Below are 13,200 nucleotides of genomic sequence, written 5' to 3'. Positions count from 1 at the left end.
AATTCTCTCTTCTTTCTCTTCACAGGCAGAGGAGAGGAAAAGAGATGGGGGGAAAAAGGGCCGTACAGAGGGCTCACCCTCTCCTGGACCGTGTCACTGAACGGGCCACAATCATGAGGACCGATTGTCACACAGAGCGAGGACGCTACAGCTGGGACAGGGACACGACCGCCGCAGATGTTATGGTTCTGTTATAACTCACTATAACTCTGCTATAAGACACACACTCTCTGTATTGTATATATCTATCTCTCTGTCTCACACACACACATACACACACACACACACACACACACACACACACACACACACACACACACAAACACAAACAGACAAACAGCATCTCCCTGCTGTGATGTCACATAGTGGCTCCTCCCCTTCCAGCCCTTCAGGGGGCTGAGCCAATCGGCTGGGGGTATGGGCAGAAGGTTGGCAGATCCGACCAATCCGGTGCCTGCGCTGGGGGTGCCCCTGGCTGGGGGGCGATGGGGGCCACTGTGCAGCGTGGGGGTCCAGACCTCCCCCGGACTCCGAACACTGCCCTCCCTCAAGAGACACAACCAGCCAACCAGCACGCAGCATCCAGGGACGGGGCGGGGTCAGGTCCCCACAGCGACTGCCATGAGGGCGGAGCCAGGGGTGGCGTGTGACTCCGTCGGCGGTTTCCCTGTTGCTAAGGAGATGTCTCAGAACGCCATCTACAGCCTGACCCAGGACGACTTGGGGTCACAGGGGTCAGGGGGCGGGGTTTACTGTCAGATACGGACCAATCCCAGGGAGTCTGGCCACAGGACCAGCGGGAAACGGACAGCTCGATACACCAATGGGAGCGTGGTTGCCCCTGAGGTGGTGGGAGGGGTTTGCAGTGAGGGCGCAGAGGGGAACGAACCAATGAGAGAGAAGAGGCGTGTCCAGTCGTTGAGAGGGGAGGAGTCTCGCTCTAAGCTGAAGTCGGAGAGCGCGAGCGTGAGCGCGCACGCCACGCCACCGAGACCTTGCCGAATGATGACGTCATCGCCCCGTCTCTGTGGAACGTGCGGGCGGCGGCCTCAGGCCCTCAGCAGTCAGGCCGCCTGCATGGCCCCCGCATGCCGCAGGCGACTAGCCAATCAAATCACGACGAGCCAAACCCTCCCCAATCCTGCCCGGAAACAGTCCACCCTCCCCAATCAGACACGGAAAGACTCTCCGGTCCTGAACTTACACACACACACCGCTGCTAAGAACACTCAGACACTACACACACCGCGCACAGCCCCCAAAACACAGAGCCCGCTCGCCAAAGACTCACATATGCCCCATCCGCTCACGCACAAAAAAGACACGTCCACACAACACACACACGCCCCCACAAAAGACCAGGAGCACACGCATCACAAGCAAACATCCACACAAACGCAGACACAAGAGACAGACACACACTCACACACCACCGACAAAGCCACGTCCACCACACACACCAAACGCACGCCAACCCCGACTTCACAACTCGGGGGCCAACACGCACACCACCAACACCACACACACACGCACAAACACACACCGCCGCACACACACCACCAACACCACACGCACACGCACAAACACACACCGCCCGAGTCAGCCATACACGTCGCCCCCAAGCCGCCTCCTCCAGTGCTTCTCATAGGCTCAGAGTCCCCGGCCACACCCCCTCTCCCACCTAAAAGCCGCCAATCCAGCCAGCCGACACAGGTGACCCCCATACCAGAGCCCTCCACCTTTCAGACCCAGCCAACGCCCCAGATCCTGTCCCAGCCCCCAAAAACACCAGAACAGCCAATCAAATCAGAGGACTCAAAAACTCAGCTCCCTGCTCCATCGAAAGACACACACACCTCAGCTCCATCCAAAGACACACACCCCCCAGCACCATCGAAAGACACCCACCACCCTTCTCCATCAAAAAACACACACCCCCCAGCTCCATTGAAAGACACACACACCCCTACGCCATCGAAAGACACACACACCCCTACTCCATCGAAAGACACACACACTTCCCATGGTCCTCATGCTTCACACACACCCCCACAATGCAACGGGGCTCCGGGGGGGCTGGTGGGGGGACATGTGGGGGGTGTACAGGGGTGTGTACAGGGGGGGGGGCCTGGGGGGCTGCATGGGCGTCTACAGAGTGTGGAAGACAGTCTGGTGTCCAACCAGGAGAAGATCAAAGTCCTGCTCAACGTCATCCAGGACCTTGAGAAGAGCAAGGCCTTGAGCGAAGGGTGAGAGAGAGAGAGAAAAAGAGAGAGAGAGAGATGAGTATCTAATGAACAGAGTAGATAGGAGAAGTGAATGTGAGAGAGAAAGAGAGAGAGAGAGAGAGAGAGAGAGAGCGGGGTATGTGTGTGTATGTACATATCCAGTAAGTATTCACCCCCTGGACTTTTTCTACATTTAAAATATGTATTCACCCCCTGGACTTTTTCTACATTATAGAACATATTTAATTCATGTTTTTTTGTCATTGATCTACACACAATACTGTATCCTTTTATGTCAGAGTGGATTTTTACTGCTTAATTAAAAATGGAAGCTGAAATGTCTTGAGTCAATAAGTATTCACCACCTTTGCTATGACACTCCTAAAATTAGCTGAAATGTAAAAATGTCTCCAACAAGTCACTTCATAAGTTGAATTGAGTCCATCTGAGTGCAAAGATAATAGTTCATGTCATTTCAAAATGAATATCTTTTGTTTGTATAGGGTTTACATCTCTGGTTTACATAGGAATTACACACTGTGTGGATTAGGCTGTCACTACCAAATATCATAATTTTCTTTTCATCCTTGATTTTTTCCATTAAGGGATTCTTTTTGGCCACTTGGTTATAGACCAATTTTGTAGAGTGACTGAGATGATGTTGTCCCATCGACTGTGCTTTTTCCTCTCCACCATTCAACTTTGTAGATTTGTGTAAGTCTCCCCAGGCCTCAGGGTCGCATTCCTGAGCAGTTTTGTTCCTCTCCATTTGCTCAGTTTGTAATGACAACCTGATCCACACAGTGTGTATTTGATTCCTATGCAAATCAGAGACCCTATAAAAACAAAGATACGAATTCCAAAATGACATGAACTATTATCCTTGCATTAAGATGGACTCAATTCAACTTACTGAGTGACTTGTTGACAACATGTTTGCATTTAAGCAAATGTTAAGAGTGTCATAGCAAAGGGGATGAATACTTATTGACGTCAAGATATTTCAGCCTTTCATTTTTAATCAATTTGTAAACATTTCTAAAACATCATTTTCACTTTGATATTCTAGTATTTTGTGTAGATCAGTGAGTGAAAAACATCTCTTAAATCTATTTTTTGAAGTCAGGTTATAACACAATCAATTGTGGGAAAAAATCCAGGGAGGTGAATACTTACTGAAAGCACTGCATCTGAGAGTGTGTTTCACAACATAAGCTTTAATATAAACTGATAGGCTTTCAACTCCATAGCAGACATTTAAATATCAGGTCTTGGGAGTGTTGCAGGAGGTAGATGTGTGTGTGTGTGTATGTTAGGTACGTGTGTGTGCTGCATGTACTGTATGCTGTAGGTTACACACCAGGACTGCAGAGTAGAGATGTGTGTATTATTGATTATCCACCTGCCAGTCTAAAATCAATCTGAGTTACTGCTCTAGGAATCTTCTAATCTTCTTATCTATCCCACTCATTAGATATTCAATGCATTCTGTGGTCCCCATGGTAACCACACTCCCCACCCATCACTGTAACCCCCTCAGACTGTCACCCAACATCTCCCTCCTTCTCTCTTCCCCTCCCTCCCTCTCTCTTCCCCTCTCTCCTTCTCTCTCTTCACCTCCCTCCCTTTTTCTTCCCCTCTCTCCTTCTCTCTCCTTCTCTTCCTCCACCGTTCTCCCCACTCAAACAGTCTCTACGGTGTCATCTACAATGATCCTCCTCTCATCGGTATTCTTCTCCTCCACTCTCCTCCCCTCCTTTTCTTTTTGTGCACTTTGTATAACACTCGTTATCTTCCACTTTCCCTCTCTCTTTCCCTCTGTCCCTCTCTCGCATCTCCTCCCATCCCTCCATCTCTTCTCTCCTCTCATCTCTCTCTCTCCTCCCCCCCCCTCCTCTCCCCTCCTCCTCACCTCCCCCCCTCTCCTCTACACTCTCTTTATTCTCCTCTCCTCTCCTCCTCTCCTCCTCTCCTCCCCCTGTCAGTTCTCTGGGGTTGACAGCTTGCTCTAATACCAAACTAAACTTTCCTAGATTATCAGAGAAGATATGAAGATATGCAATTAATGTTTCAGCAACACAGCAAGACGCCTAGCAACTGGTTTCACGCTGTTCCAGAATGTATATGTGTGTGTGTGTGTGTGTGTGTGTGTGTGTTGCACGTGCATGTGTCCATGAGCATGCTGTGCTGTTTGTGTGCGTGTGTGTGCTTGTGTGTGTGCATGTGTGTGTGTTACTGTGTGCGTGCGTGTGTGTTTGTGTGTGTGTGTGTGCGTGCGTGCATGAGTGTGTTGCGCGTGTGTGTGTCCATGAGCGTGCTGCGCTGTGTGTGTGTGTGTGTGTGTGTGTGTGTGTGTGTGTGTGTGGTGCAGTTCTAAATGAAAGTCTGCTGCTGAGATGAAAGTCCTCAGCTGTGTAATAAGTTTGCTGTGATGAGATGTGTGTGTGTTGAAGTGGTTGTTATTGGTTTTGTGTTTGCAGTCGCTGCTCCTACAGAACTGGACAAGACATCAACAACTGTCCTACCTGCCAGAAGACTGCCTGCATCATCTACAGGTCAGACACACACACACACACACACACACACACACACACACACACACACACACACACACACACACACACACACACACACACACACACACACACACACACACACACACGACTGTATCAATATCACAGTACACTGTACCAGGGGAGGCTGGTGGAGGTCGAAAAGTGTGTTTGATACCATTACCGATTCCGTTCCATGCATTACAATGAGCCCGTCCTCCGATTTCTACCTCCGCCAGCCTCCCCTGTACTCTCCATTCATTCATCTCAACCACAACACAAATGTTCTTGTGAAACACCCTGTCAACGAACAGAACACAGAGGCTTCTGCTGGGTAACCCTCTAAATCTACAGACTATGACTGAAGTAACTCACCTATGGGGGAGAGTACATGCCTAGACTAGAAAGCTCTTTGAAAAGAGATCCTCCTTTGAACAAGGTCTTCAGTCGAGGACTAGGCTTAATGTGGGTCTGGGTAACTAGTCCTGCAGGCATTTCAACCTACCCTCCAAGTCAAACACCTCATCTCCCAGCAACCCACAGTCTCCAAATGATTACGTTCTAAGGGATCATTTCTGCAAACCAAAGGATACGATCTGTGTGAACGTGTTATCTGGCTGTACTGGCATGCAGGGCGGGGTGGTGGAGGCAGAAGCCCCCCGAACGTTGCTGGATTGATTTTTTGGGGCTTCCCCAGACAACTTACCCTAACCTTAACCACTCAAAGTGAATACCTAACCTTAATCACTCGAAGTCAATGCCTAACCTTAACCACTCAAAGTGAATACCTAACCTTAACCACTCAAAGTGAATACCTAACCGTAACCACTCAAAGATAATGCCTAACCGTAACCACTCAAAGTGAATATTTAACACTGCATGAACTATGTAGCAAGTCGCAAGTCGTAAATTCACGTAACTCTTACGTATTCTACGTTTCTGACGTACGTTACGCCAAAACAGGTGGTCAAACGCCGGTATAGCCCGATAACACGACCCCCCCAGAGCCCTATTTCCTGGTCTGCAGAAACGATCCCCCAGAACGTAAACATTTGGAGACAACGTTGCTCCAGGAGATCTGGAGGATGGTCAGGTATAGGTGAGCAAGTGTTCTCTTCGTGATCTACCTCCTACCAGACCGTTCCACAGCCCTTCTCAGTCCCGTACGGGCGTGACCTAAATAAGTAATTACCCGACTTAGATCGTCAAACACTTTGAGTTCAGTCAGGACCTGCAGCGATATTAGTCTGCCATCATCACCATTTATCCTCTGACGACGCCACCGCCACCATAATTAAACACAGCAGGATCACAGAACCAATCAGAAGTAATGAAGACCTGAGGGAGGCGTGGCACACAGAACACCCCCCACCCACACACACACACACACACACTTCATCCCCCCACAGGATCACAATCAGCAGAAATAATCAAACAAGAAGAGAGAGAGTCCCAGTGAACATAGATACGCACGCACGCACGCACGCACGCACGCACGCACGCACACACACACACACACAGTGAAACAACTCTACTGTGTTGTCAGGACAGTGTAATGTATTGTGTTCAAAACGTTCGCTATTTGGCTTCAAGGCTGTTTGTATCCTCTTTTGACCTCCTCATTTCATTCCATATGCCTGGCCCAAACCTTACCTCTCTCGCTAGTATTCTCTCTCTCTCTCTTCTCCCTCTCCACTACCTATCACTGCCTCTCTCCCTCCCTCTCTCCCTCTCTCCCTCTCTCCCTCTCTCCAGCTCTCCCTCTCAGGGATTTCCTTGCCTGCCTGTTCCATTTCTCTCACTTTCTCTCAATAAAGAGGATCAGTTTCATTCTATTATTCCCAATACATAGTACACACATGACACACACACACACACACACACACACACACACACACACACACACACACACACACACACACACACACACACACACACACAATACAGAGAAACACAAACACACACACCTGTGTTATTGTTACTCTAAGGCCATTTGGAGAAGCCGCTTATTTTCTATTCTTTCATGGCTATAACACACACACACACACACACACACACACACACACACACACACGCGCGCGCAGACACACACATATACATACACACACACGCCAGAGACACACACACAAAAGGCACAAACACAAAGACACACACTCATTTGTTTAATGGCTCAGTAATGGTGTTATCACACACACTCAGTGGGACGCAGTGAGGGGATGGGGGGGATGAGGGAGAAGGAGGGATGGGGGGGGGGGGGGGGGGGGGGGGGAGTGTGGCGTATAAAGAGAGCGTAGGATGAAGGCTTCCCCTGGAATGATTGGAGCAGGGAAACAACGGTTTCATGTTGGCTGCCTGCAGATGTTTTGTTCTGACACGCGCACACACACACACAGGAATACACACACATATACGCACACACACAGGAACTCAGGAACACACACATATACGCGCGCACACACACACACACACACACACACACAGCAGTACTGCCAGAGGAGAATCAATTAAGAGTAGCAGCTTTTCCTACTGAGGCGTAATCCCCCAAACAATAGAGAGGAAGAATGACGGAATGAGAGAGAGAGACAGAGAGAGAGAGAGAGGGAGAGAGAGAGACAGAAGAGAGAGAGAGAGAGAGAGACAGACATCATAACCCCCCTCATTCTAAAAGGACACTGCACAGGTGTTTTGCTTTCTGTCAACGTGTGTGTGTGTGTGTGTGTGTGTGTGTGTGTGTGTATGTATATGTGTGTGCATGCGTGCGTGCGTGAGTTTGTGTGTGTGTGAGTTTGTGTGTGTGTGTGAGTTTGTGTGTGTGTGTGAGTTTGTGTGAGTTTGTGTGTGTGTGAGTTTATGTGAGTTTGTGTGTGTGTGAGTTTGTGTGTGTGTGAGTTTGTGTGTGTGTGAGTTTGTGTGTGTGTTCTATGGTAGCTCCTCTCTCTAGACCCTATCATTTATTCATCACACCCTTCACTCTCTCAATGTGTCTCTGCCAAAGCTTTTACCTCTCCCTCTCCCTCTCCCTCTCCCTCTCTTCTACCTCTCCCTCTCCCTCTCTTCTACCTCTCCCTCTCCCTCTCCCTCTCTCATCACTCATCTCTTCCGGTCTTTCTCCCTCTCCTCCTCCAATCTTCCTCACATCTCTCCCTCCCTTGTGTATGTTTCTTTCCTGTTTTATCCCCTCCTCTTTCCCTGCCTGTATTCCCCTCCTATTTCTTTACATTCCATAGTCTTTCATCCCCCTGATCTTCTCCCTCTGCTCCCAAGCCCTGCGTTCCTTAAGCCGTGGGATAATTAGAGAAGTTTCCTGTATGTGGAAACAACAAATACGCTGGTGTGTGTAGCTAGGTGTGTGTGTGTGTGTGTGTGTGTGTGTGTGTGTGTGTGTATGCATCATCTCCCCTCCTCTCCCTCCCTCATCATAAGCCTCATTAACTCCAGATGCTTAATCCCTAAACATCTCCCTCCCTCTCTCTCTGCAAAATGTACACACACATTAACTTCATACCCTTAAACATCCATAAGCCTACTACGCACACACACACACACACACACACACACACACACACACACACACACACACACACACACGGGTGGAGAATCTCTAACTACACTACACTATGACCTGAAGCAATGGGCACTTCAGAGAGATCCTGAGAGAGGAGGGAGAGTGTGTGTTGAGGGAGAGAGAGAGAGAGAGAGAAAGAGGGGAGGGATTGCTTTGAAAACATCACAGGGGAAAGAAGTTTTTCCCTCTCTCGTCGTTTTAGTTCCATCACTTTAGAAGGACACTCTCATTCTCTCCTTTTCTCCTTCTCTCCTTCGCTGCTCTCCCTCCCTCCCTCCTCCTCTCATCTCTCTAGCCTGTGATGTATTGCATGAAGTGCAAGAATGCTGTGAACATGTACTGGGTACTGAGTGTGTGTGTGTGTGTGTGTGTGTGTGTGTGTGTGTGTGTGTGTGTGTGTGTGTGTGTGTGTGTGTGTTTATGTGTGTGCGTGTGTGTGTGTGTGTGTGTGTGTGTGTATGCGCACGTACGAGCATTTGAGGTGTGTGTGCATGTCAAGACAGTAGAAACATATGTTTACAATGTGCATATGGGTATGAGCGGTACTGTCAATACACTAACACTCTCTCTCTTCCCCCCCCCTCCATCCCTCCCTCCCTCCTTCCTCCTCCCCCTCCCTCCTCCCCCCTCAGTGTGGAGCATGACTTCCGGCAGCAGGAGGGGAGGTTCCAGGGGGTGATGGAAGTTCTGGAGGGCGACTACGATGTCCCCGTCTCCGCCCCCGTCCCCAAGCCTGGCCCCTCCCGCCCCAGTGCCAAGGCCAGGGTCAAGAAGCTGCGCAAGAAGTGCTTCTGGTGGTTGTAGTTTTCTAGGCTGGACCCCCCCGGGACGATATCTACTGGATGGATGGGGGTTGTAGTTTTCTAGGCTGGACCCCCCCCGGGACGATATCTACTGGATGGATGGGGGTTGTAGTTTTCTAGGCTGGACCCCCCCCCGGGACCATACCTACTGGATGGATGGGGGTTGTAGTTTTCTAGGCTGGACCCCTGGGACCATACCTACTGGATGGATGGGGGTTGTAGTTTTCTAGGCTGGACCCCCAGGACCATACCTACTGGATGGATGGGGGTTGTAGTTTTCTAGGCTGGACCCCCAGGACCATACCTACTGGATGGATGGGGGTTGTAGTTCTCTCGGTTGGACCCACGGGACCATATCTACTGGATAGATGGGGGTTGTAGTTCTCTAGGCTGGACCCCCGGGACCATACCTAATGGATGGATGGGAGTTGTAGTTTTCTAGGTTGGACCTCCGGGACCATACATACTGGATGGATGGATGGATGGAGGGGAATACTGGATGTTCCTACAATAACTCTAGGATGGTGGAGAGACACAACTCTGAACTGTTGAGATCAGGGTGAGACCGTGGTGAGACCGTGGTTAGACAGCGGTGAGGCCGTGATGAGACAGAGGCGAGAGCACAGGATGTATTCAGATCTCACGCAGGAACTCTTCAAAGTATCTAAAGCGAGACAATCCAATCAGCAAGCCCTTCTGAGAGTGAGAGACTGTGCAGCCAATGATCACTCTCTCACACCTGGCTGACTGATCAAGAGTTGCATCAGGAGGCTGAACTTTAACGCCACAAAAAGACACACACACACACACACACACACACACACACACAGTGTCATTTTCTTGGCTCAGCCTGTGAATGCTACACACTCACACACTCACACACATGCACACAGACACGCACATACACGTAGAGACACACAGGCAGACACACACACACACACACACACACACACACACACACACACACACACACACACTCTTCTCACAACGAGCTTCCACTCTTCCACATTGCTACTGGCTAAAACACAAGCTCAACCAATACGAATCAGCCGTTGCTTCCAGGACGACACCCTATTTACTATGTAACCAATCGTAGGCACCGCATTTTTATAGACCGCCCCATACCCATTTGTGATCTCCCACAATGCTTTTCTCTTCCTCCCCCATCGCTGTGATGTTGCAGCTGTTTGTAATGGTTATATTGTGATCAAATCAATAAACACGTGTATTTTAAACAGAAGCGATTGTTCTCAGAGCCATGCTGTGGTCACCGCCGACAACCACATAGGTTCAAACCACGACGGTCGATTGGACCACGTTAGACTCACAATCAGGGCGTGCTCACGACCCATGGTGATGACCGTGCGGTTGATGGTCCTGAGGAGCGTGACCACAATGTCCTGAACATGCTGGAACGTCTCCCCCTGAGAGAGAGAGAAGGAGAAAGAGGGAGAGAGAGAGAGAGAGAGAGGGAGAGAGAGAGAGAGAGAGGAGTTATGGTTCAGTCAAAAACAAATTATATCATTTTGATAAGGGAAGGACAGTTCAAGGCCCTCACACACATTTGACTGATGAAAGCCGAGGTCAAGGGTCATAAGTTGTTATTGTTGTGTGTGTGTGTGTGTGTGTGTGTGTGTGTGTGTGTGTGTGTGTGTGTCTATGTCTGCGTTCACACAGGATCCACAGCAAAAACAACATGATCACATGATATAGTATGACTTGGTTTCAATAGATTTCACATAGACACAGACAGACATACACACACACATACACACACACACACACACAGACACAGACACAGACACAGACACAGACACAGACACAGACACAGAGCCAGTTGGGAGCCAGATGAGGCAGGGTTGCTGTGAGGGAAACATCTGCTGTGTCCTACCTTACACTGACCCTTTGTGAATGGGTGTGTGTGTGTGTGTGTGTGGAGGGGGCGTTCTAAGGAGCAGCTGCTCTCCCTAAACAACTTGAAATCAGATTTTTCAGGACATTTTTTTTTGTCTTCCACCTCAACACACACTCACCTTGAGCAAAACTGGCAGAGACATCACCTTGTTAAATCAGAGACGCACAGAATCGACGTCAAACAAACTCTCCCTCTCAGCACACTCCTGCTTACAGACACACACACGTGCACACACACACACACACACACACACACACACACACACACATACACACACACACGTGCACACACACTACTCCCTAGGACATAAACATCTGTCTCTCTGTCTCTCTCTCTCTCAAGTTCAAAGACATCTGTGGCGTGACAACTTAATCAGGTAGCCTCTAAATCCCCACGGCAACCACTCAGTCTGTCTGTGCAGTGTGTGAACATCTGAGAGAGAAAGAGAGAGGAGGGAGAGACAGAGAGGAAAGGAAAGAGAAAGAGAGGAGGGAGAGAGAGAGAGGAGGGAGAGAAAGAGAGAGGAAAGGAGAGTGAGAGAGAGAGAGAGAGAGATGAGGGAGATGCAAAGTAGAGAGAGGAGGTATGGTAAAAGAGAGAGAAGGAGGGAGTGAGAGACCAAGATGCAAAGAGGGGGAGAGATGCTGTACAGAGAAAGACAGGAGAAAGAGTAAATGAAGTCAAATGAAGCACCAAACCGCCGGCTCTGCCTTGTCTCCCATCTCTGTCACCTGTCTTGTCTTATTTCTCTCTCTGCATGCTATTTCTCCCTCTCTTCATCTCTCATTCTGAGGAGGAATGACACTCCCTCCCTCTTTCCCTTTTCCTCCTTGTCCTTCCTTCCCGTATCTCTCTTTAGGTCTAACGTTTGTCGTTCGCCATTGAGCATGACAAGCCGGTAGCCATGTTTTCTCAGAGTATCCATCATTCGATGGCGAGGTTGAACCATGTGGTGGTTTTGGTCCCACTGAAACCCAACATACTTACTGCTGTCTCGCCTGAAAATGTCCTAACTTCATTCTGTAATTATTCGGTTTACATGATTAAAGCCGACTCGCGCTTCTTCCTGCTAGACCGCGCTGAAACATTTCCCCCCTGTTTCTCTGCGCTGTGAGAGAATCTGCAATTCATGAGCTGCTATCGTAAACTTGATTTTGTCAATCTATCTGATAAGGCAAACTATTCTCTTTTCAAACATCCTTCACAGCTCTTGTCACCACCTTGTGGTGGCTTTCGGCAGCACTTCACACACCGTGTGTCTGCTTCGCCGGCAGCATTGAGGCATCCTGACTTGGTTTCAATAGAACACTTCCTGACTTGGTTTCAGTAGAACACTTCCTGACTTGGTTTCAACAGAACACTTCCTGACTTGGTTTCAGTAGAACACTTCCTGACTTGGTTTCAGTAGAACACTTCCTGACTTGGTTTCAACAGAACACTTCCTGACTTGGTTTCAGTAGAACACTTCCTGACTTGGTTTCAATAGAACACTTCCTCACCAAAAGTAAAAATGTCAACATTCGCTGCAGTAGCCAATGAGCAATGGCCGCCCTGTGCGTTACATTAAAAATATATGTTCAACCCCCCATTCATTGTGCCCTCTCTCTATCCCTTCTTTCTGCTTTTTCATCGCAAAGTCCTCATTTCATCTTTCTATTGACTGCATATTTTCCCTGTCTTTTCAGCATTTCATTATTCTCTCTCTTCTCCCCCCCCGCCCCCCCAGCCACCCCCCCCCCCTCTGAAAAGTAATCCCTCTCACAGTATTTGCACTTTCTTGTCTGCCAGAGAGAGAGAGGATGGCACTGGTGTGTAATCTGATGGCTGACACACAGAGCCGAGGGCTTTCATGTTGGAACAATAGCATGTGTGGAAGAGGAATAGGTATTCTCCATGTTCTAAAGCCCTCCTAAGAGGAGTAAAGCCTAGTAAGGGGCGGGGGGGGCATAAACACGACTGCAGACTGCGGTCTAGAAAAACCCAGGACTCCAAACTCGATGCGTTCTGTCTGTCTGTCTGTCTGTCTGTCTGTCTGTCTGCCTCAAACCTCTATGCTTTCTGTCTGTATGTCTGTGTGTGTGTGTGTGTCTATGTGTGTGTGTGTGTGTGTGTGTGCGCGTGCGTGCGCGTGTGCACG

The 13,200-nt window shown here is 49.2% G+C and overlaps 2 protein-coding genes across 2 annotated transcripts in view; one reads left to right on the top strand and one right to left on the bottom strand.

Moving 5' to 3' along the window:
* Positions 1-417: 417 nt before the first annotated feature.
* insyn2b (inhibitory synaptic factor family member 2B) lies at positions 418-9,149 on the top strand (the record flags this gene model as incomplete). Its single annotated transcript, XM_083686063.1, has 4 exons — positions 418-1,191; positions 2,119-2,249; positions 4,709-4,783; positions 8,978-9,149. The coding sequence occupies 4 exons, from the start codon at positions 418-420 to the stop codon at positions 9,147-9,149; spliced, it is 1,152 nt and encodes a 383-aa protein (XP_083542189.1).
* A 1,249-nt stretch (positions 9,150-10,398) lies between these two features.
* dock2 (dedicator of cytokinesis 2) overlaps positions 10,399-13,200 on the bottom strand; it is a gene marked incomplete at its 3' end in the record, with an annotated part of 32,908 nt that continues 30,106 nt past the window's right edge. The window contains exon 26 of the mRNA XM_083686062.1: positions 10,399-10,572. Within this exon, the coding sequence (XP_083542188.1) occupies positions 10,399-10,572 (174 nt within the window). The remainder of the gene's footprint in view (positions 10,573-13,200) is intronic.

This window comes from Argentina silus, assembly GCF_951799395.1.
Source record: "Argentina silus genome assembly, chromosome: 15".
NCBI lineage: Eukaryota > Metazoa > Chordata > Actinopteri > Argentiniformes > Argentinidae > Argentina > Argentina silus.
This window is presented reverse-complemented; position numbering and strand designations above follow the sequence as displayed.